The following is a 25772-nucleotide window of genomic DNA, read 5'->3' on the forward strand; positions in this document are numbered from 1 at the left end:
TAAAATTACTTAATTCCGTATTCACAGCTTCAGTCTCCGCAAATTGTGTAGAGAGATAAAAACAACATGTGCAGATTCACTTGAACACAGTTTAATGAATAATAAAAATACACTCACATTAAATTTCTTGGTAAAACTGCATAAAAGGATTTCTGTGTTCGTCCCAAAATCTCGATATGGCTACTCGGCGTCCCTCAGAGTTCCATGTGCATTTGAACTGGGCGCTTCTGCAACAGATGAGCATAGTCCCGCTTACGCGCTTCGCCTGAATGGCTTTTTCCCTGAGCTGCACATGTTGTTTTTATCTCTCTACACAATTCACAGAGACTGAAGCTGTGGAATCTGGGAAACCAGATATAATTGACGTTGCTCTCCAACAACCTTCCCTATGCATTTCTTTTGTGCAGGCAACCGTATGTTAAGAGATCCATATAAGCACCATTTCCACAGCTGAGCCTTAGCCAAACAAAGATTATTAGATGGAGAGCATACGAAGAGCTACACATGGCATGGCTGCCTTTCTATTGTTCTGATAGGGCAGAGTATGAATGATGGGAACAGCAGGAAGTGAAGCCGAGACTCCTTCTAGGTGCAAGACAGTCATATGATACAATTATTACATTGTGTCTGCGTGTCCACATCTGTATATTTCTATTAAGGATGCACCGAATCCGCTATTTTGGATTCGGCCGAATACCGAACCGAATTTGCATATGCAAATTAGGGGTGGGAAGGGAAAAACATTTTTACTTCCTTGTTTTGTGACAAAAAGTCACGTGATTTACCTCTCCGCCCCTAATTTGCATATGCAAATTATAATTCGGCTTGGCCGGACAGAAGGATTTGGCCGAATCCTGCATTTCTATTCTTTAGACCCTTTGGTGCATAAATGACTAGCGATGAGCGAAATATTTCGCCAAGTTTTGCCACCAAGATGACACCCATAGACTAATGGCTGGAAAAAAAAATTGTCACGCTTCAAAAAAAAAAAAAAAAAAAAAAAAAGGTTATCGCCCATAGACCAATGCATTTCACAGATTTTCAGTTTCACGAATTTTCTGCGAAACAGGTCAGATTCGCCCATCACTAATAATGACCTCAACTTCTATATATGAAAATGAGTGGAGGTATGGGTAGACGGGGACAATACTGGTTGTGGTTGGATCAGGATTTAGTGTGTTACCTAAAAATGTCTAAACTTTTGTTTTGTGGAGTATTGGCTATTGAGATATAACCAGCGTCCAGCAGAAAAGGCAGGCCCTCAGAGATTCAGGGCAAGGTGTTGGGAAAAAAATAGTAGACTTTATTACAAGAACGTATTAAGTTCAGGGGGCCAATGACCCTGCTAACCAGAAAAAAGATTAAAGTTAAACCTGCACTGAAATATCAGCTTATTTTGCAAAGTTGCCAAATGAACAGATATCTTATAAATGGCTGTGCAGCTGAAGGGCCCAATCAGACTGATTCTATTGTTAAAGGAACAGTGACATCAAAACATTCAAGTGTTTTAAAGGAATGACAATATAATATGCTGTTGCACTGCACTGGTAAAACTGGTGTGTTTGCTTCAGAAATGCAACAAAAGTTTATATAAACAAGCTACTGTGTAGCCATGGGGCAGCCATTCAAGCACAGGATATAGAGTAGATAACAGATACGTTCCGAAGAATCTGTTATCTGCTGTGTTTCCTGTGCCTTTTCTCAGCTTTGAGTGCCTGTCTCCATGGCTATACAGAACCATTTATATAAACTATTCTAGTTTTTCTGAAGCAATTTCACCAGTTGCACCAGTAGTACATTACATGTTGATTACTTAAAACATTTTCATTTTTGGTGTTACTGTTCCTTTAAGCTCCCATGCCAATAATCTGATCACAATACAAGTCAATGCAGATCCATCACAGGATTTTCAGACTTGCCCAATAGACATCAGGCTGGCTATATGACCCCATTAATGGACCAGTAAGCTTCTGGCTCATTTTAAGTTGCCCCTTTAAGGAGTGTACATGAAATTCAGCAGAGCTTGCTGGGCACTTATACATATGACTCCACTTACAGCTGAACCATTTATCCTACACTGCATATTTAATGCCCTGTCCCACTACCAAATGCCTAGCAGCATGTAATGAACCTGCATTGCTTTCTAGGCCGATGCACATTAGATGAGAATAGCTAACCAAAGCCTACAAGCTAAAGTTATAAAGCAGAAATCTGAAAGTCTGTAACTGTGATCTGGTTGTGGCTTATATAGCTTGAAACTAACTCTCTGGCAGAGCAAACACTTTTACTCCATAATACCAGGCCAGCTAAAGCTGAAATATGATGCTGGGATAATAGAAGGAAGTAAATAACATTGGAACTATCTGTGCTGTTACTGATTTGGTCACATTTTACGGAAATCATTTAAAAAACCTTTAAAAGATCTGATCCTCATCGTAAGACGACGATTTTCTTAGAACGATCGTACGAATTAGCCATCAACTAAGAAGACCAATTTGCCAGGAAAACAAAGGGAAGCTGCCTGCTTGCCCCTGCAAACATAGATAGATTGCACTGGGACAGAAAGATTTTTTTAACCTGGCCGATCAATTTCCTGACGATGTCAGCCGAAAAATCGTAAGATGGTCAATCGTTTGAATCCCACTAACCGCACGATAATTTCGAAGGATTGGTCGGACTTTGCTAAAATCGGTCGTTCGGCAAGAAGAATTGTCGCGTCCATGGGGAGCTTTAGACAAATGTTAAACATCTGGTATAATTCCCGCTCTATACACCTGGCCGGACATCCGGTAATGATCCTGCTAAACAAGGAGAGGGGGGCAGGTAAAATCTCCACCCTATATACAGTGATATGCTCACATCAGCAAAAAATAAGCCCAATAAGGAGCAGAACACACTGGGAAAAGGATCTGGGAGATTTAACTGATACGCAGTGGGGCCCTTAAAGTCCAAATCAAGGTATCCATAAACCCCAGGCTCATAATACTCTAACTTTATCTAATCCACAGAGCGTATTATACTAGGAGCAGATTGCATAAAATGTTTCCTAACCTATCCCCTCTGTGCCATAGATGTAACCAAGATCAAGGCACACTAATGCATACACTCTGGCTCTGTCCTAAGATCTGGGAGTTATAAAGTGGGTGCTGGTGATTTTATCCGAAACAGTGGGCGTTATACTGGCTCCAGATCCCAAACTTTGCCTACTAAACATTCAGACGGGTGTTAATATAGCCCCCCTAGCAAAGTACTTTTTTTAAGTACACAGGCTAAACTGAAAAATCTGTGACAAAGACAATAGGAAATACCCCCTTAAATAAACCGTATGAGTAGAAAATGCCAATTAAAGCATCCTGAAATGTGTCATTTATGTTGATCTATGCTGTATCACCAATGCCATGTATATCACGCTGCATGGTTTTCAATACAATTACTGTTGAATTTGTAATTTTCTATATTATTCAATAAAACTTACCTGAATTAAAAAAAAAATAATTATTTCAGTGATTCAAAGGAAAGCAACATCTTGAAACATTTTTTAGTTTATACAGTGAATGTTTGAGTTTGTAAAGAAGACTAGACACCATTTTTTGGAACAGCCTAATATTCCCCTTTCTTCACTTTCTGAAATGAAATAACACAAAATTGATACATTTGTCTTCATGTTTTGATTTGGAAAATATTGTGCCGTGTTCCCAATGTTCCAATGCATTTGTGTGAACACAACAGTATATATAGACACACGTTTGTGTACTAGGTTTATATACACATACACAGTGTATATATTGCACTGCAAAATGTAAATTCAGTGCCAGAGTTCCTGCTGATACAGCTTAGATTCTCAACAACATTTGGCAGATTATCTAAAAAGGATAAACAAAAAGGAAGGTAACTTGAATTTATTCTAGCAATCATTTAAGGTCTTTAAAGATTTGCAAAGTATATGCATTAAACAAATGGTGGATCGCATATGGATCTAGAACCCATCAAAGTATGAAAACCACAAATACAGTATGTTTGAAAATCGAAAGTACAGAATAAAGTCAGACAGTATGAACCTATCAAAAGGCTGGTTGAGATATTTCATTGTTGTTTATTGAGGAGTGAATGAGTTGCAAGACATGCCAAAAGACATTTTTCACATTCAAGGGCCAGAAGCTAAATATTTTCCTGCCTCAATCCATAAATCCTATGAAAACAGCTGATGGCACAAAAAAAAAAACCTTATGCCAATATGAATCTGTGCGTAAAATTCCACAATACCTTCATACCTTTGGTTTGGGATATGTTTCAAAGCACAAGGAATTTTTCTATCCCACTTATTAAGTAAAATATCAGAGTTCATTATTGACTGTGGCAACATCATTCTAAGCACAGATGTTAACTGTATCAACTCATGTGGTGGAACCACATTGATCGTGCCATGTCAAAAAGTGCTGCAAGTACTTCCAGTGCATGGGAAGAATTTGTCATATGAACCAAAAGTAGCACCCACAGTCCTAATTTATTGGAACTCGGGCAAAGTGAACCCTCCCTACCCACAAACGTGGAAAATGTATAAGGAGGGAAGACATAAGGATAGAAAAATAATCCTTTTATAGCCATTTGTGAGTCTGCAGGGGGCAGCTCTCTTGTAGAACGATCCATTCGACAATGAAGTCTGATACATAGTGCTTTCTGCCCGCTGTTTTTGATGGCCTGCTAAAACTTGGCCTATAAGCACTACTGTTCTTTTTGCTCAAAAACTAAAACAAGAAAACCTAAACAGAAGAGGTAAGTTTATTTGATGTTAGTTGTCCTGATATGTAGTGGTGAAGGCCTTCACGCAGTGCTGAGCAGGTCCTGTAAAGCTTTCTGCTGGGCTGCATTGAGCTGTGACACACATTCTGTGAATAATACTCCTGAGGCCTGCAAAACATTGTATAAGAATATTAATAAACTTTTGTAAATATTCAAAACACTTATGTACTGTATACATATTTTAAAGACAGTAAGATTATAATAGTACGCTAGTAAATATATATAGCACATATGTTTAAAAAGTTTAAATTAGGTCATGCAACTCCTAGAAGCAGGTGTTACTTGTGACATACAATGCTGTTCTAACATCTATACCCCGGTGGTTTCAGAACACTTCAGGTGTCACCTCTATGAAGAGTTACAATGTACCAGTGATTGGATCAGTGGAAGGATTTATATGCCAAGGACTTTGCATATCAGTCCGTTGAACTGAAGAAGCTGCTCGGACGAGTAGTGAAATGATCACTCAGCAAGTCTAGTTGTTTTAGAAATGACTTATACTAGATGTCCACAAGCTTCATTTTATCACCTCTACTACTTTTCTTATTGTGTTATAATCACATTACAAGAAACCATATGGTAGCCTATGACTAAGTGTCCCTGGTAGACACAAAACGCGTCAGGCCTTGGTTCTTAATTATGGAGAATAAAATGTAAGCATTTAAACCTTTTACAATCTGACTCCGGCTCAACTACTGTGTGGGTCCAGGCTTGTGCCAGCCTCCTTTGATGTTTCCTGGTGTCTGCTCCCTTTGCTGAAGGCCTAGGGTCTGTGCACCCGGGCCCACCGTGCATAGCGGTAAGTCCACTCAACGCACGTAAAATACTGCATATACTGGTTACATATTTGTATAGGGTAGTCAAGGTGAATGCCATATCGTTACTGGGGGCAAGGTCAACCAAACAGGACCATAAATGGCATGTTGCACAGCAGGTGCAACTCCTCAGGCATTCTCATAGCCTGTAGAGAGATGCCAAAAATCTGTGCCAGCATAGGTATTGCCTTGTAGTAATACATTCTACAGGTAATAATACTAGGCTGTATTGTATAAATGAGCACAATAGGGGTTACTGTAGCCTTTGACTGCTAAATCTTTATTAAACTGGTGATGCTCAGCCTTGGTTGGATAGTTTGCGAACAACCCGCTAAGCATGTATGGTATGATGGAAAATGTCTGTTCAACTAAAAGATAGTGAAGAGGAGAAACAACTCTGCAGCTCCTATTCAGTTACTACTGTTTCAGGAACAGCAGAACGTTGGCCTTATGCGTTTACAGTCACTTATATAGTATTCATCCCCCCCGCTGATCTGGCACATAAATAGTTGGACCATGTATGGCCACCTTTAGAGAGACCATGGCCAACAGAATGCATGCAACCAGTGGCTGCTGCTTCCCATTATAATTTATGGGAACTGTGAAACACAGGAAGGAGTAACACGAAAATTAAGTCATCAAAGGTTCCAGTAGAACTGTAACTTCAGAACAATATGCAGTAACCTAAAAAGTAATAGAATTATAATATGTAATAATTATAATATAACAACGTAAATGAAAGTTTTAGATCTTCATTATATAGCTTATTTTATACTAAGCATCACAAGCTTTTATGAAGTATTCATAAAAAGGCATGAACATTAGTACATTTAATTTAATGCTTGCTTTTTACCTGAACTTGACGGATGACATTTGCAAGCCGTTTTCCACATACTTCTTCATTTTTAATGGATTCATGGACACCTCCATCTGCTATTATACTGAATATCTTGGGTAAATTGGAATTGTTAGGTCCAAGGACAATTGGATTGTTGCTGTTGAAAACAAATATAAAAATGTATCAAGCAAAGGATTTGTCTAACAGGATTAACAAAGCAAGTGTCTAATAGACCTTGCTAATGGTAACTAATATGTGGTTATAAGCTGTGTAATTCGTTTGTGTATATGATAAAGTGTGTAAAATGCCAGCAAAATAATCTGATAGCTCATACACAGTATTTTAAACCAGTTGTTGCCTCCTCAATTTGGTGTACAGTAAATGCTCTAAACAGGATCTTTTCTTTTATTTTCACATTTTAAAAGGAGAGAACTTATGATGCTCAGTTTTCTAAAAAAAAAAAAAAAAAAAAAATGCAGCATGTCATACATACTGTAGTAAATACAAGTCCAACAGCACAAGTAGCTTGCTATGCAGTTGGGTGGCTTGATGCTGCCACAAGGAGTAATGGGGTATTTCACCTTCAAATTAACTTTTAGTTTGACATAGAACAGGGATATGTATAGACAATTTACAATTGTTTTTCCTTGCTTTTTTTAATTTATTTAGCAGTTTGTGAAACTGCCCAGTTCAAACTTTCAGCAGCAATCTGGTTGCTAGGGTTCACATTACCCCAGCAGCTGGTGGTAATATAAATGAGAGACTAAAATATGAATATGAGAAGGCCTAAACTGTGAGGAAAGTAATAAGCAGAAACAATAAAATGTTAACCTCAGACAGAAAATGAAATCAATTAAACTATACAAATTGAAAACCAACTAATAAGTTCCTAAGAATAGGCCATACTAGAAAATACTAAAACATAAAAATGGCTGATTGACAGTGGCCTGCATTTTCCGGCTGCTGTAGCAACCAAAGTAAGAAATAAGTCACCTATAGAAGCCAATTAGCATTTAACATTTACCAGTCCTGGGCAAACTCTGTCACTTCATTAAATGAGGATTAGTCTAACCTAAATTGTCAGTGTCTCAGACTGGCTGGCTTCAACCTTCCCCATAACTTCCTACTGTAACAATTTCCTTACAAGAACTGAAAAGGGAACGGTAGAAACACATTGGGGGAATGGCAGGTTAGACATAAATCTCTCTCTCTATATAGAGAGATCTCTCTCTAAATAAAGGAAATAAGAAATTCTCCATTATTCTCCATTAGTGATATCACCCAGTACTAAGTACAAAGCAGCATAGGTACCATTTAACTGTTAGTATTGTGCAGAAGAATGTAATTAAAGGAGCTTTGCATGTCACCTAGTTTTTTATTCTAATTGTTTATCTTTGTATTCAGGCCTTTAATTGAAGTTTAACATAATAACTACAGGTTATCTGAGGCTTTGAGGTTTACAGTTTCCTCACATGTAACCTGGATGGAGAGATTATATATATATATATATATATATACACTTTCCTGTCAAAAATAAAACTACAGGGTTTTCACCTTTCAATGAGGTCACAAAGGAAGTTATAAGTGTGAACAGCCTCTTCTTTGTCCTCATGCAAGGGCAGCCATGACAACCAGTGTGGCAGAACCTCTTCCACATTAATACAGTCTGGTCGGAACTTCATGATTTTGCCAACTGCAGAAATGCAGTTCTCCGTTGCATTAATATTCTCTTTGGTTTTTGACTCTGCAGCCTGGATAACCCCGACAAGCAGTGGAAGAGCTTCTGCAACCAGAGATGATGGGAAAACAATTACATTGATGTATTGAAAAGATTTAGCTTTAACATGAACAATAACCAATGTTGTGGCTACTAGTAATTGCCGTTTGATCACAGAAGTAAAATGCTTACTCTAAAAGTGGACCGGTCACCCAGACACAAAAATCTGTATAATAAAAGTCCTTTTCAAATTAAACATGAAATCCAATTTCTATTTTTTATTAAAGCATTCATAGTTGTTGTAAGCTCATTTAAAAATCTCAGCTGTCAAATATTGTCTGCCCCGCCTCTATGCCCTGGGCATAGAGGCGGGGCAGACAATTACTTTCACTTTCCATTCAGCACTTCCTAGATGTCACTGCTCTCCACACATTCCCCCGTTCTCTTTACCATTTAATTGTGTAACCAGGGCATGGGGATGGACATCGGGTCCCCCATTCAGGTGCACAAACAAGATTCTGAGATGATTCAAGGCTTGTCTTAATAAAAGTGTGCACAAAATGGCTCCTGCCTGCTTGTTAGAATTATGAATTCCCAGACTGACGGAAGCAAGATTCAAATCATTTATATTGTGTAATTAAAGTTCATTTTGCTCGACTAATGTGATAAAATAGAATTTTGAATATTGGATGAAGGGCCCCCTTTAAACAATACTTTCATACACATTCTGGATTATTTTATTTTAAAGCCCCAACACCATCAGATGCTTCAGTTACTAAGGTGGCCATAGATCACAAGAAAGATTAACAATCTTTCTTGTAAAGATCTATGGTCACCTTAGTAAGTTGGTAGTTTGCCCCTTTTAATTGTCACCACTTGTGCATCAACGTATTGGGGGGGGGGAGTTGGTCCTTCCGTCATCACAAAAAAATGTCAGGACACTCCAATTGATCAGAAAATCACACAAATCTTTGTTTCTTACAACTGTATATTTGAATCTATGGCCCGCTTTATAGAAAGTATAAGATTTTTAGTTTTTTGAGGCATTAGCACCCTTAGCTTGAATACTTCTATTTGGCTATGGAACATGGCACATGATAATGGCAAACTGAAATGTGGAGCTTCACATTCGCCACTTGAGGTTGTAATCAGCAACCTGAATAGATTCCCATTAATTTGTTTCACACCATTTTTTTGAAAGGGGCTTTAGAATTCACAATCTGAATCTATGTGTGGGCTGTGGTAAACTTGCAACACTTCATATTTGCTACTAATGCCAGTGATTGCTTCAGATTCCCCAGATTTGTACTTAAAGACCTGTGCAGGTGAATGTGTGAGTGCCGATTCATGGTGCTCGTGAATTCAGGGTGAATATTGTTGTATGCCTTTTTAGGTGTAATTTGTCCTTTAGACCTTTAAGTGAAAAGAAACCTAGAATCTAAAATGCTTAAACGTAAACACAAGCATTACTAATGGTCTATTACGACATTCCTGGGTTATACTCAGATCCATACTGCAACTCAAGCTGCTACACCAAAAAAAAACAAAAAAAAACAGCACATTACATTGCACATGGGACTTGATTTTTATTTCTTTTAAATATGCTTTGTTTTCTGTCTGCCACAGTAAAAAAGTGCTGAACACATAGCAGACACCACAAAACATTACATTTTAGATAAGTACTTATAAGAGGCAGTGTCATGGTAAGACTAGCACAGTTAGAATTTCCCAAGATATTACATTGCATGCTTACTGAACATTATAGTCTCATTTTCAAACTCACTGGGCACATTTGTACTTGTAGTTTAAGCACAAAATCAATTTAAAACTAACCTAATCTTTAATCTAAACCTAATCTTAAAAATCAGGCAGAGATATAGGGAAAATGTTTAATTTTAAACTTATTTCTTAACATACATCTGGCTCTTTGAACCAAGCTAGATTAGCAAATAGCAGTTTTGTCAGTACCTACCTGTGCAGAAGGGGCGATAATTGTCACCTCCAAATTGTGCCATTACACCAATACCATAAGCAGCAGCTTGCCTAACTTCAGGGCTGCTGTCACAAATTGACTGTAGCAGTGGCCTTAGGAAATACTCTGCATATTTAAAGGAAGATGGGCTGCAATGTTCTATTACATCATCAAAAATACAAAGTCCCCATTGTCTGTCGGGCCAAGGCCTGTTAGGACACTGCAGGAGAATAACAAAGGCAGATTAAAATATGTATGCATGCATAGTCAATGTTGTAATTAATAGTACACGGTTTTACACTGATTAGTGCTTACGCCTTCCTTCCCGTGGTGGTTCCCCGGATGCTCCGTCTCTGGCACCCTGTAAGTATCCAATGTTTCATGTAGTATGGGAATCACTCACGACAGCAGAATAACTGCAAATGTGCTATTTATTATGTCACCACACGACATGTTTCGGGCCTATTGGCCCTTTTTCAAGTGTGACATAATAAATAGCACATTTGCAGTTATTCTGCTGTCGTGAGTGATTCCCATACTACATGAAACAATGTTGTAATTAAGCCAAAACATTTATTTTTCATTTAAACTCATTTTCATTCATTCTCTGCAGAATAAAAGTGTTTTACATTCTGAACTTACTACTAATGGTAATGTTTCATGACTTTAAAGTTGTTCATACAACCCAGCTAGACCGTGTTCTGAGTGTTAGTGACATGCACGATGTGCTCTAGGCAACTGTGGCCACCTTGTTCTTGTAAAAAAAAAAAAAAGTGTTTAATGTTGAGGCTACTTCTTTCTTAATCTTTAGTCTTCTTAATTATATGTGAAAATGCTCCGATTTCACTCCATGTTTGGGCTCTTTGTATCAACAGCTTGATCACGAGCGCTGATGGCCTGTGGATCACATGTAAGATGTAGTTTGACTACAATATTTTACAGCCTGTCTGATATTTAAAAGTGGCTAATGAGATACTGCTGCAGTTGGTATCATCTGGGTTAAAAAAGGACACAGGTGACCTTTAAATTGTCCCACAGGTGATTTTCATTATATGGAAACCGTTTAGAATGTCCCACACTATGCACCAAGTAAAATGTTATGTTAACACCATTAACTTACTACAAACTACTGCTTTTGGGCAACTATGCCTATCTACAAAAGTCTAAGAATAATATTGATTTTGTAAAATAATACTCACAATTAAGTTAACAAACAATGGTAACAACTGCTCAAACCAGGGCAAGATCTTCTCTTTGTAGCTGCTGAATATAGAGTGCAAAACGTCCGATACTTTAGTCAAAATGTAAACATCATTATCATCCTGTAAAGCAAGACAAAATGATGTTCAGAAGCAGATATTTGAGTGTTACAAAACATTAAATGTGTTTTTTATTCATATATATATATATATCCCATGTTACTTCTAAATGTACATATTTAGAATTACCGAATACCTGCCTCTGATATAGAATTTTATTTCCCTACTATATAATGCTCTAAGCTCTAAAAAAATTTTTAACAGTTTCCAACAGAACATGTATAATTACAAGAGAAGGTTAGAAAAGAAATGAGGGAAAAGATAGGGTGGAAGGAAATGGGGGGGGGTCATGGGTTCTCTATTCTAAAAATGGAGCTCATATCAATTTAACAGCAATGTTTAAGAATGTTGCTCCGATGTTTTATCCAGTCATGGGATTGGGTGCCACCTGACCTTCCTTTGCTTTAATTCTTTGACTTGGGAGAATATATTTTCTGTAGAATTTAACTTCCACGTTTCCTAAATATTGTATTTACCACATCTGAAATCAGAAATCTTTCAACAAAAGTTTAATAGGGTTTGTGCTCAAAATACTTTTCACCTATTGTTTTAACTTGCAATAAAATTCTACTTCCGTTTCACAGCACAATAAAAAGTCCAATTAGCAACTTCTGTATAATAAGCTGCTTCTTATCTGAAAGCCTACTAGGCTGTAGCTCGGGAAGGATGGGGTTTGTTTATACAGAGGGCATTTCAGTGGATTGGTTTAAATGTAGAATTTGACTTTAATTTCAGAATTAAAGGGATACTGTCATGGGGAAAAACATTTTTTTCAAAATGAATCAGTTAATAGTGCTGCTCCAGCAGAATTCTGCACTGAAATCCATTTCTCAAAAGAGCAAACAGATTTTTTTATATTCAATTTTGAAATCTGACATGGGGCTAGACATTTTGTCAATTTCCCAGCTGCTCCAAGTCATGTGACTTGTGCTCTGATAAACTTCAATCACTCTTTACTGCAGTACTGCAAGTTGGAGTGATATCACCCCCCTCCCTTCCCCCCCCCAGCAGCCAAACAAAAGAACAATGGGAAGGTAACCAGATAACAGCTCCCTAACATAAGATAACAGCTGCCTGGTAGATCTGAGAACAGCACTCAATAGTAAAAACCCATGTCTCACTGAGACACATTCAGTTACATTGAGAAGGAAAAACAGCAGCCTGCCAGAAAGCATTGTGCAGGCACAAATCACATGACCGGGGGCAGCTGGGAAATTGACAATATGTCTAGCCCCATGTCAGATTTCAACATTGAATATAAAAAAATCTGTTTGCTCTTTTGAGAAATGGATTTTAGTGCAGAATTCTGCTGGAGCAGCACTATTAACGGATTCATTTTGAAAAAATTTTTTTTCCCCATGACAGTATCCCTTATATATAAACATACATTTTCTAATTAAATTATAAGTATGTTCAAAACCCTGTTTACTGAATTCATGTTGAACAAGGGGGGCAACACTGTCACTTAATGTCTGAGGGGATTATTGATTTTAGGAATCAATGCAATTTGTTTCCGGTAACTAGTTACTTTGTTTCTGCTATAAGCGACAGGTCAGATAGGTACATAAGTGTTAGAGAGTGAAATGCATTAATATACGATTATTTATAAATAGTGTATGCACTTCTGGCCACAATACGACACCCTCAGGGCTAGGCACAATTTGCTTAAATAAATAATTGAAATATGTTTTAATACATGCACAAGTTCAGTTGTGAATGGTGTTTAAATGCCTGGAATTTGTAAATGAAACCCTTCCATATGTAAGACAGTTGCAAATGAAGCTATTTTCACTTTCTGTTTTAATGTCTGACCCAAAATGCAGAACAGATCCAAATACATAAAGGTTTCTTATTGTTTTTGCATTTATCAGGGCCAGTTGAAACCATTTGCACACTATTTGCAACACTGAGCATTGGAACATCAGCAATTAAAGTAAAAATGCTGTCATGCATGGAATTATTACTGCAGTTAGACTAATATTCAGATTAGTTGACACATCGTTTATCATCCTACTTGAAAAGTATTTCTGATAATTACCAGATTACCCCATCAACACGTTAATGGAGAATCAATTGCCAATTTAGAACATGATAGGAGCACACTTTTCTACAGGAAGTTATTCGTTTTAAATAAGTAGCCATTGGGAATATGCCGGATATTCCCCAAATAAAACCATGCTTACTTCATCTTGTAATGACTCCTCAACTTGCTCATCATAATCTTCATCTTGTCTTTTCACTGAAAAAAAAACCAAACAAAAAATGTTTGCTTTTGTGGTTTATTGTCAGAGATAATTAAACATTCAGCAGTCAAAGTAATACCTTGTCGGAGTTCCTGGTTTTTAAAGTGCTCTTCTAGTTTGCTCTTCAGTATTCCACCAAGCTCTTCAAAATGTTCATTGTTTATGCAGCCATCACCCATTACCTCAATGCACTGTCAAACAACGTAATCTTATATAAGTATTTTATGCTGAAAATATTACCGATTACATTTTTGCATGCTTTTGTAAAGGATGACCAAAAAAAGAAAAGAGTGTACTTTTTACAGTTTAAAAGTTACAGTAAGGGGCAAATTTATCAAAGGTCAAAAAAGTGTGAAATTCAAAAAGACCAACCGAATGGTGGACGAAATTTTTTGGGGTCGAAGTGGGCCTTCTTCGAATCGTACGATTCAAAGTAGGCCCACTTCGACCCTAAAAAACTACTTTGTTTCGAATTTTTTTTTAACTTCGACCTTCGATCTCCCAAACTCCCCCAATTGCCTCCATACAGGTTCTAGGAGGTCCCCCATAGGCTAAAACAGCACTTTTAGGTGGCGAATGGTCACTTCAAAAAAATTCGACCTTCGAATTTCGATGTTTTTTTCAACTACGAATCGAAGTTGGACTATTCAATGGTCGAAGTACCCAAAAATTACTTCGAAATTCGAAGTTTTTAACTTCGACCTTTGATAAATCTGCCCCTAAATGTATTTATTGGCAAGGGATCTGCCACCCAAAATGTGTGTAACCTGGTGGTTTCCAGGTAATGTTTTTTTCGTTTTTAGGATCACCATACCTCAAGACTTAATCCTCAATAGGATTATTTAGCTACCAATATAGAGTTATGAAAGCACAGCTACTATCAAAGTACAAGGTACTCTTTATGAAAGAGAAGAAAAAAAAATAAGAATGGCCCATAACTTGGAGCTTTCTAGATATCTGTGTCTGGAGAAAAGATCAACTACCTGTACTAAACTACCTGGAAAATTCAGTCCAAAACAGTCCAATGCTATAGTACCTGTGAGGTCTACTGATATTTAGAACATCTCTTGGAAACACTTTATATTTCGGAGATTAATGCTGGGATGTACTTTGCTACCAGCGGTTTACACAATCTATATTTGAAAGTCAAATAGAAGCTAATTTTGTCTTAAAATGAACTGCAGTGGCAATTACAATACGGAATTATTAAATTAGTTCAGTAGTGGTGGGGGATTTAAAAAATGCAATTATTTTGCTAGTGGGTTAATGGAAGCAAGCATACATTTGCCCCATACATTGACCTTGACAGTAAATAAATGCTTGAAGAGGTGAAGAGAGTCAGAAAACGTCAAACAAAATAAATGTTTAATGTTAATGTGGAAATTCCTTACTTTAGCAAGGGAATGCATTAATTCTGAAAGAACATCAGAGTCTGGTTCTGTTCCGATTCCCTTGATAAGCGCATCACACATAAAATGCCACATTTGGGTCAAGTACTCTGGGCCACGAACTCTTGCGCATTCCAAAAGTAGTGGCATGGATTCTGCAGCTGCCACTCTAACACGTGTCATGAAGTTATGGAAGTATAATCAAGCAAATGTTGGGAAAACATGATTTTCAGATTTCATGGAAAAATTTATGAAAAGTAATTTTATATATATATATATATATATATATATATATATATATATATATATATATATATATATACACACACACACACACACACACATACATATGCACACACACATGCACGCACAAACCTCCTTTTTAAAGACATAATGTCCATCTTATCTTAAAAGTTATTATATAACCATATACACAAGAGCTATGAATATCATGTTAGTTATATCCTTATAATACACAAGAGCAATGATTATCATGTAATTATGTCCTTATAAAGGGTACATATTTACATCAGTTATAAATTATGCTTAATTGGTCACATGACTTACAAAACTTCTGTATAATAATGTACATCAGAGTTCTATGACCTGTATAAAAGCACTTGCATTTTTCTTCCTACCTTTATATGGTCATGGAACTAATTAGTGACTTCTAGTATTTTTTACAACAAGGGGTATATGAAGGGTATTGTAAGTAATGTATAAGTGTTTGCAGATGACACAAAACTATGCAGCTCAATTAATGTCAATCTGGGCAGCTCAAACAGGACATTATTGTATAAGAGAGGGTACAGAGAAGGGCAACTAAGCTGGAAAAAGGTATGGAAAATCCCATGCACTTGGACACACAATGGAGTTTACTCTACAGTTACCCTGAGAGCCTAAATCAGAGACTTATGCTGAACACAGGCATACACTGCCTCAGATAAGATTTGTAGCATAGTAGACTAATATAAGGGCAGCCTATAATATAGTAAAATAAATTAGATAATAGAAAACCTGCAACTGGGCGAGCAGATGTAACTAGGACCTTAATCAATGGATCTTTCCCAGGCTTGCTTACTTTTTAACAAACATGCCACTTAGGTTTTTCTAGTAGGCCTATAACTATATACACGTGTCTCAAACAATGCTGGGTGTTAGGCATTGCAAACATTATGTCTTTGTAAAGGATATCATCGTGGAAATAGAACTTTAACAACGGGACCATTAGCTTCACAACTTGTTCAGTATAGTCTGCAAATCCTTCTTTTAGTTCTTTAGCATAGCAAACCTACAGAGAAAGCACATTAACAGTAGAAAAACATTGGCTCTTCTTTAATTGAAGCAGCAATGTGCAGTTTTTTTTAGTTAGAAAAAAAACCCAGCACACCACATCTTAACAGCAATAGACAAGTACAGTGCAAAATTCACAGTTGCACCACCCCACTAAGTTAATTCCCCCTACCAAGGGGAATGTAAAAATGGAAACAAACCTTATTCTGTAAAATTAAAACAAGTGTGGTAAAAAATCTGTAATGTATCCTATAGGAAGCAAGGATGTTTGCTGGGACAATGTACATTTGGTATAGGTTCCAGGTACAATAAAAAAAGCTATGTTGCAGCCCAGATTGTACGTTTCATTGTAAACTTGAAAAACCCAATTAAAAATGACAAAAAAAAACAACATATGGCAGAGGATATGCCCCCAACACAACCATTATACAGATTTAAGAACAGTAGGAGCTGAATCTTATGTTTTATTGGGTTGGCTCTTTAACTATACTCATGTCTATTCTGTGTGACAGACCAATTATTATGGACCGGCACCCTACTTCAAAATGCTGTGAAAATTTGAAAAACACTTTATAAACTAGGTTAACCTGAAAAGAAAAATCTTCACGATTATGATTAAAGGGATCCTGTCATCGGAAAACATGTTTTTTTCAAAATGCATCAGTTAATAGTGCTACTCCAGCAGAATTCTGCACTGAAATCCATTTCTCAAAAGAGCAAACAGATTTTTTTATATTCAATTTTGAAATCTGACATGGGGCTAGACATTTTGTCAATTTCCCAGCTGCCCCTGGTCATGTGACTTGTGCCTGCACTTTAGGAGAGAAATGCTTTCTGGCAGGCTGCTGTTTTTCCTTCTCAATGTAATTGAAGGAGTCTCAGTGAGACATGGGTTTTTACTATTGAGTGTTGTTCTTATATCTACCAGGCAGTTGTTATCTTGTGTTAGGGAGCTGCTATCTGGTTACCTTCCCATTGTTCTTTTGTTTGGCTGCTGGGGGGGGAAGGGAGGGTGTGATATCACTCCAACTTGCAGTACAGCAGTAAAGAGTGATTGAAGTTTATCAGAGCATAAGTCACATGACTTGGGGCAGCTGGGAAATTGACAATATGTCTAGCCCCATGTCAGATTTCAAAATTGAATATAAAAAAAATCTGTTTGCTCTTTTGAGAAATGAATTTCAGTGCAGAATTCTGCTGGAGCAGCACTATTAACTGATTCATTTTGAAAGAAAATGTTTTTCCCACGACAGTATCCCTTTAATACTAACATTTGCATACAATATCAAGGAACAGAACATTTTTCATAAATCAACCCCTTTGTTTGTGACATTAGATCCCCTACAATATACATCATTTCCATTTTAGTTGACACGAAGGAGTATGTCTTTATACATTCACATTTCTGTAGCACTCACCAACATCTGACATGCTGTTGCTTTTTCTTCTAGACCTGCAGTTTTGATTCCAAAACTTTGCTGATCACCAAGATTAACAAACTCCCAGCCATCATCCTCTCCCATGCCTTCCATGTCTTGCGCTAAGGGAAAAAAAAAAACAACTCTTATTTACTTAAAAAAAAAAAGTAAATCTTTTATTTTAAAGAATTCTCAGCTTATCTGGTTTCTTGTCTTTTACGATGGGTGGCAACCAAGTTCTGGTCCTATAAACAAGGCTTTAAAGTTCATTGCTGTGCTGTAATGCACTTATAAAGGGCTTTTCAGCACAGCCTTTTTAACTCTCATGCTAGTGTATATTGATGTACAGTAACAGCCTAAGAAATGACTACAAGGTAAGTACTCACTATCAAGTAGGGCCACTTCAGGTTTTATAGATGCAGTCTTCATCAAAGGGAACATGACCACGGGAAGATATTGCTGAAATTCCTTTCCGAGGATTTTGCACATTCTTGCCCAGGCAGAGATCATATAGGAAATCTAAAAACAAGGAAAACATTAACAATACTAAAGGTCTATACATGGATAAAAATAAGTATGTGGTTCGATCGGCCCAAACTGGCCACCCACAGGATCTAGCTAGGGTTGCCACCTTTTCCCAAAAAAAATTCCGGCTGGTGGGGGTGGGTACAAAAGGGTGTGTGGCGTGACGTCAAAGGGGCGGGCCACGGCACGGCCAGGACAAGAACCGAAGGACAAGGTAAGTTTTACAAGGGATTGAGGGCAGGCCGAGGGGGTCTTTTTAAGGATATTACAAATTTACCGGCAGCTACATTGCCGGTAAATTTGTAATACCGGCCCCAGCCTTGGCAGGTGTTTTAACGGCTAGGCCGGTAAAATACCGGCCGGGTGGCAACCCTAGATCTAGCAAACTGGTCTTTTCGCGAACGGGCAACTTATATTGTACACAACATTTACAAGGCAAAACAAACAAACTAAAGAACGTAGGGATAAAAAACCAGTGTTTACAGAACTCAAAGCAAAATGCAATTGCAAAGTCACATATGTATAGAAGTGATACTGTTGAAACTGAATTTGTATTATATAACCTTTTCATTAATCTACTTATCCGCACCTGTGGGTCATCATCTTCCAAATCACTGAAATCAGTTTGTGTCTTCAGCAACAACTGCATGACATCAGACGCATCTTGCATAAACTGCAAAAGAATAGAACATATGCAAAAATTAGTTTTACTTCAGAATCTTAGAATAATATTGCCATTACCTAATACAAATAAATATATTCAAAAGTTCTGTTTTGTCATACAAGAAATGCTTACCTTCTCTTTACCAACAGCCAAACCGATCAAACTGATGCACTCAATAGTTTTGCCTCTTAATAGTCGAAGTTCCTTCTGTACAGCGTTCTCAACAATATGTTTTAGTGAAGGCATAAACAAATCATAGTATGGGACAAACTTTTCCTCAGCAGTGTCTGCAACAGATGCTATTGAAGTTACAACTTGTTCCAAGACAAGTTTTGTTCCTTTCTGGATCAGCTACAGGGAAAAATATAAACCAAAAATGAGCAATTAGAGCAAAGAAAGAAAGTTGACTTAATTTTATTATGGGGTTTGAATTATTTAATAATTTAGCTTTTTGTTCAGTATCTCCCCAGTTTGGAATTTCAGATGCTATATGGTTTCTAGGGTCCAATTGACCCTAGCAACAAGGCAGTGGTTTACTGTAAATGAAAGCTTGGAATATGAATAGGAGAGGGTCTAAATAGAAAGTTAAGTAATAAGTTACAATAACAAATTCAGTAATTCATATTTGTAAACAGGTAATAGGCAGACAAAAAAAGCCAAACAATTGAAAGGCTAAGATATCAAAAATAAAGGTCAACTGAAAATTGATTAGAATTGGCACAGTCTATAGCACACTAAAGTTAATGTAATGGTGAAATAGGCTCTTGAGGTGGTAAAAATCAAACAGTAAAAAAAAAAGCAAGCTTTTTTTTTTATCATACCTCCTGCAGTTTCACCACCATAATTGAGTGCAAGTGATTTACAAGGTTATCAAGATATGGAATCAGAAGAGACTTTGGACAGTCTTCGGTGAAGTTAATTAGAGCAGCGGCTGCATGGGCCTGAACTCGTGGATTTGCCTGGTCTTCCATAGTTTGCAGAAGACTTGCTATCACCTAGGGTAGAAACAGATATTTGGTTAAAAATGTCATATCACTACATGCTTAGCAACTGTAAACAGTCTTTGCAGAAAATCCCCTGAGAAATACATTCAGGATTTGTAACAGGGAATAAAGTCAGGAAACTAGCAGCATGGGACCACACCAAATATAAATGGAATGTATACATATTATTACAAGGTCAATAGAACAATAATATAAAAAAAAAAGCTGGCCAAATACAGGCATATTTAAGCCGCCGATTCAGCCCCTTCAGACCATGCTGGAGGCTTTTTTGCCTGTGTATGGACTCTTTCTGATTACCTCCCTGATAGATATATAGTTGCATATCAACCATATACATATAAAGCAGTTTTTAAAATTCTATTGGGGTAGGGACTGCAGAGGCAAATTAATGTGGTCCACCTCCAACTGCCTGCACTAGTGACCATCAAATGGTTGGTCTCAGGGCCAAACGATCAATCAGGCTAATAGGGCCCAGCACATAGGAGGCCATATCAGGCAACAATCTGTTCATTTGGTGACCTTAACTAAAGAGTGGATCATCTAGTGTATTGCCAACATTACTCTGGCTAAAGACATTTTCATGCAATGGTGGTCAGAAATTTCTTACCTTTTCGTGAAACTTCTTCTGGAAAGCAGGAGCAAAGTCAGTAGCCATCTGGCCAATAGCATTACATGCTGCATAACGTACTCTAGGGTGCTGCAAAAAAAAAATTATAATTAAACAACATTTAGGTCAATAAATATACAAGGAGTATTTCAGAAAACAAAAGTTTATATTTAAAGTATTTGTAAAGTACTTACAGGATCTTGAAGGAAGAGCAGAACAAAATTGACCATCTCATTAAGAATGCCCTCCATCTGCTGGTGACAACCTTCCCCAATGGCGGACAATGCCATAAGACCAGCATGCCTGTACTTCCAGTCAGCTGCAACAAACCAGTCAAACAGAAAACATTAAAGGGAAGGTTAACCCACAAAGTATATGTTCCCAAATAGTAGAAAACATAGTTCTAAGCAACTTTGTAATATATGTTTGGTACAATTTTTGTAATTATTTTGAAGTAATTTGTATATATATTCCTATTGAAAACAGAGCTGTGGAGTCAGAGCCATGGCGTTGGAGTCAGGAGCAATATTGGGTATCTTATACTGACTGCTAATAACTTTAAACACAAGTACTGAAAATAATCAAATTAGATGTAAGAGCTTCTATGATGGAGGATTTGGCAGAAGCAATTCTGTTTCTAAGAACACCACTTAATTTTGGATTGTGTTTAACAGCTATTATACAGCTATATGCCAGGTTCAATTAATATATAAATTGTTTAAGGTTTTCCAATAGTTATGGTTTATGTAGTTTAACTTTGATTTTGGTTTAGTATTACCAAAGGATGTGGTTTATATTTTTGAGCTCAGGCAGTGATGAAATGCCTTGTATGTGATGTATTAAACTTCTTTTAATCAACATGGAAAATACACTAGTATATTAAAGAAACAGTACAGGCTGCACAGCAGCTTGTTTATATTAATATAATAGTCGTTCTGAAGCAAACACTATTCTGAACAGTTCAGAGCAAAACAACATTATATTTTATTACTTTGACAAAGGCTCAGTTTTTGGTGTATTGGCTGCTTTAAAAACAGAGGAGTTGAATGATTTTTTTAGGAGTTAAAGCAAATTGTTTTTATAAATAACATTAAAAGCACATTAAGTTTTTTAAGTTGTTAGAATTTTGTTTTTTAGGCAAAAAAACACCTATAACATGTACTAGTAACAGTATTCAAGTTAAATTTTTATCCTGTAACAGAAATCTGCCCTTTACTGCATGTTTTTTATGACAACTTTGACCTAGTGTACACATGCTGACCAAACATGGCTGATTTTAATTCTATCAGATTGACTGGCCCAGTGGCATACAGAATGCATTAGCCTTCTGGTGGCAAAAATTCTACCATGTGGCAACTACTAATAAGATTACTACTTGACTATTTAGCCCACACCCATTTCTGGTTGGCCAAAACTCCCAAAATGCAAGTCTTGTGTGTGTGTCTCTACTATGAACAGAACAACTGCATGCTGGTAATCTAGAAACTAGATAAGTCTACTAAAATTAGAGTGAAGGTGGTGGATGGTTGGGACACCCATGTCATTATTAATAGAACATCTAATCAAATCATTTTTGTTACATGCCTTGCAAAACTGGCGAGATTCCCGATTCTACAGACTGCAGTTTTAACCTAGCCTAAAGGAGAACTAAACCCTAGCCCTTTTCCATGCTCCATCACCAACATCTATTCCCTGTGTGCTGAACTGCTATAAATCTGCAGAGCTGTGCAGCAGAGTTCAAAGGCGCCAGCTCTTCTGCCAGTTGCAGATAGGGATCTTGCTGGAGCATGTGAGAAGAAGCGGATTCAGGAGATAGACTCAACTGTGCATGCCCCTTCAAGATCCGTGTCACCGTCTAACAGAAGAGGATTAGAAGACAGATGGCGCCTTTGAACTCTGCTGTGCAACTCTGGAGGATTTATTCTCCTTTAAGCAGTCATTGTATCACCACTGATTGGCCAAATGCTCCTTGTCAACTCCTACAAGTCTCTAATGGTTTCCCTATACTAAATACAATTCTTAGAAATTTGGAGAGCGCAGATTAATGTAAAAGTTTCACAAGGTAATTTAAACTATTATGCAGCTTCACTATCGGGTGGTCACTATCCATGCCTACTAATAAAACTGTTTAGATGCTCCTTAAAAAGGGGAACGATCGCGAAAATTATAACATAATGAAATAAGAAATTGTGTAAATACAATCTATTAAATATTCTGCATCGTTTCTGAAATATTCAAAATTATGTTCACTGTCCCTCTCTAATAGAGTAAGCTCTAATACATCTTCTAGGCAAAAGGAGCCCACCTATAAGATATATTGAATCTGTGAATGAGTACCTGACACCAAACTCCTGCATGAAGAGAGAATGAAGAGAAACAGATGCTGAGAGAGGGATAGTGAAGATAAACTTGATTTCAAAAACAGTACAGAATTTTGAATTGATTATATGTAAAAAAACATTCTTATTTCAGTATGATGAAGCGTATAATACATTTTTCGAGATAGTTCCATTTTAAGCGACAGTTTACTTTACTGGAATGACAAGGGTATTCTAGGAATTTGCACCTCCTATTTCTATTAATTATCTCTTTGATCAGCAGGATTTAGGATTTCAGTGGGTACCTGGTTGCTAGGATGCCACTTACCCTAGCAATCAGGCAGTGGGTTGAAGGACATGCTAAAAGAAGGATTTTTTGGATACTTCGACCATCGAATAGGATACTACGACTTCGAATTTACTTAGACTCAAAGTAAAAATCGTTCGACTAAGTACTGTCTCTTTAAAAAAACTTCGACTTCAATACGTCGCCAACTTAAACCTGCCAAAGTGCTATGTTTTATAGTTTTATAAGTACTTAAAGTCTAGATCTTGGATTCTACTCCATAACCTTCTATATGTAGCTGTAAAATACAGCCAAGATCTGTTACAGCTGTCAATCTAATACAGTGTTAACTTTCAATCCGTTACTTTCCAGTTGTTGCTCAAATAGTATTTTTTGGCTAGACAAAAAATCCAGATTGAAATTGCAGTTACATATTCAGCATAATTCCCATAGGGCTTATGGATTCTGACTTTTTTCAAAACAGGTATAAACTCTACTCTGGTGTAGTTAAAGATATCAATCAAAAGAAATCTGCTGTAGCCAACTGCTGATTGCTTGCCTGTATATTTAGCAGTAACAAAACTTTAAAATTCAACTTATTATTTTCAAAAATACAGATAAGAGGAAGCGAATTGCACATGAAGACGTAGTTTTCTTGCATTCTTGATACAAATATGTAGATACAAAGTTTAACTAAGAAGAATACAGGGCAGCAACTTACGGTTTTGAAGCATTTGCATAATGTGCTCCTTGATCATTGGAAGAACAATTTTTCCCCCTAGTCCACAAGCCATTCTGTCCAAGGCACTTTCCCCCGCAACTGCATTGCTGGAATGATAAAGATGTAGCCATATAGGCTGTTTTAAGAAAACTCTCCACTCATCTGAAGTTCCTAAGCATGACTCAAGTTTAAAAGGGATAATTAACAGTAAAGCTTGAAAACAAAAATATCACTGCCATTTCTGATAGTTTAAGAGGTTACAAGCAAAAAAGAAGCAAGTAAGAGTAAACTCTGTACCCCAATAATAACATCGTACTATCAATCTCTTATCTGGCTTCTTGTAGTAAAACTATAAAACTAAAAGCCAGAGGGAGATGAAAATCCTTAGGCTAATGACACATGACTTTTAACACTAAGAAAAATCACAATCCACTACAATCAGCTTTGGGGTGAATTTCTACCTAAAAATTAGTTTTTGGGCTGAAATCTGAGCCCAACCTGTACAACAGCAGAAAAAGAATTACATTTAACAAAATGCGACAAAGAACTTTCTACATTGTGCAAGTACCTGTCAAAATCATCATCTTCAAGCTCGTCTGCATTTGACCAGTCATCATCATCTTCTAAATCCACCATCATTGCCAGCATCTGAGGTACTAAATAAGACAAACAGTATGGTTCGATAGGTCATCCTTTGCAAAGAAAGTAGTACTAAAAAAAAAAATCTACACTGGATATGAATACATATATATACATATATATATATATATATATATATATATATATATATATATATATATATATATATATATATATATATATATATATATATATATATATATACACATATACACACACACATTTAAGTTGACATGATAAAAAAAAGAAAAGAATTTATCACACATTTAAGTTGACATGATAAAAAAAAGAAAAGAATTTATTAAGAAAATAGTATACTGTTTTATGAAGTTACAAATAAGCACCTCTCCGACAAAAGAACTTCTAATTATTAATTGGTCCATCAGTATATAGCTCCCTGACATTAATCCACATGTTTACCAGCAATGCATGTGAGGCACTATGGTTTGTTACATAAATACTGTTGTGTTACAATCTAAATACAAAAATTTACATAAAGTATACTTACTCGCCTGAGCAACAATACTCGTATGCTTTCTTAACATAGCTGCTGCAGTCTCCGAAAGGGTGACAATGACTTCCATGGCAAGTTGTCTCTGCATATTGCTCAGGGATCTGTCTGCAAAAAGCTACAAAAAGGAATGATAAAAATAAGTAGGCTCTGTGGATTTTATTAAGACATATGCTGTGCATTTTATTACCTTCAGGCTCAATTGTAAGGTTGCTTCTAGATGTGGTCTTAAAAATTTTGGTACAGTGTCTGCAATCTCAACCAGTGATTTTAGGACAGAGTCGTCATTCTGATAACAGGATTCATTTACAGACTAAAAGAGAAAATAACTTAAATTACTATATTTTAAATAAGTTAGTTTGCACAAATGGTGGCTTTATGCAAACAAAGCGTGCTTAACAATGTGGCCAAAAAAAGATAGCTTAGTCACTTATACATGATCAGATTTATTAGTAAAAGGACAACTCAATGACATGATACACTTTATGAGGCTTCCTAAGGTTATCTAGGATTTAAAAAAATAATTACCTGCAGTAAACCTGGGAGCAAATCTGAGAAGTGCTTCAGCAGGGGAATATTGTGCTCATTAGCAAGCACAAATGCACCAGCAGCTCTAGCAGACAGAGTTCTGATCTGTAATGGGAAATAGGAAGAACATTGAAGGAAATGAAACAATTTTACAAAATGCAAATGA

The 25772-nt window shown here is 36.7% G+C and overlaps 2 protein-coding genes across 2 annotated transcripts in view; both read right to left on the bottom strand.

The window, feature by feature from the left end:
* Window positions 1–253, bottom strand: part of LOC108709752 (FERM, ARHGEF and pleckstrin domain-containing protein 1) — a 116246-nt gene extending 115993 nt beyond the window's left edge. The window contains exon 1 of the mRNA XM_018249871.2: window positions 118–253. The gene's annotated coding sequence lies outside the window, so the exon portion shown is untranslated. The remainder of the gene's footprint in view (window positions 1–117) is intronic.
* A 3631-nt stretch (window positions 254–3884) lies between these two features.
* Window positions 3885–25772, bottom strand: part of ipo5.S (importin 5 S homeolog) — a 32163-nt gene continuing 10275 nt past the window's right edge. The window contains 21 exon segments of the mRNA NM_001100940.1: window positions 3885–4908; window positions 6469–6610; window positions 8008–8236; window positions 10143–10362; window positions 11342–11464; window positions 13645–13700; window positions 13784–13895; window positions 15096–15268; window positions 16287–16383; window positions 17804–17925; window positions 18190–18322; window positions 18918–19001; window positions 19125–19343; window positions 19814–19987; window positions 20604–20693; window positions 20798–20922; window positions 23929–24035; window positions 24497–24584; window positions 25076–25196; window positions 25269–25391; window positions 25607–25711. Coding sequence (NP_001094410.1) covers window positions 4822–4908; window positions 6469–6610; window positions 8008–8236; window positions 10143–10362; window positions 11342–11464; window positions 13645–13700; window positions 13784–13895; window positions 15096–15268; window positions 16287–16383; window positions 17804–17925; window positions 18190–18322; window positions 18918–19001; window positions 19125–19343; window positions 19814–19987; window positions 20604–20693; window positions 20798–20922; window positions 23929–24035; window positions 24497–24584; window positions 25076–25196; window positions 25269–25391; window positions 25607–25711 — 2730 coding nt within the window. The 3' untranslated portion in view covers window positions 3885–4821.

This window comes from Xenopus laevis, chromosome 2S (genome assembly GCF_017654675.1).
Source record: "Xenopus laevis strain J_2021 chromosome 2S, Xenopus_laevis_v10.1, whole genome shotgun sequence".
Classification (NCBI taxonomy): domain Eukaryota; kingdom Metazoa; phylum Chordata; class Amphibia; order Anura; family Pipidae; genus Xenopus; species Xenopus laevis.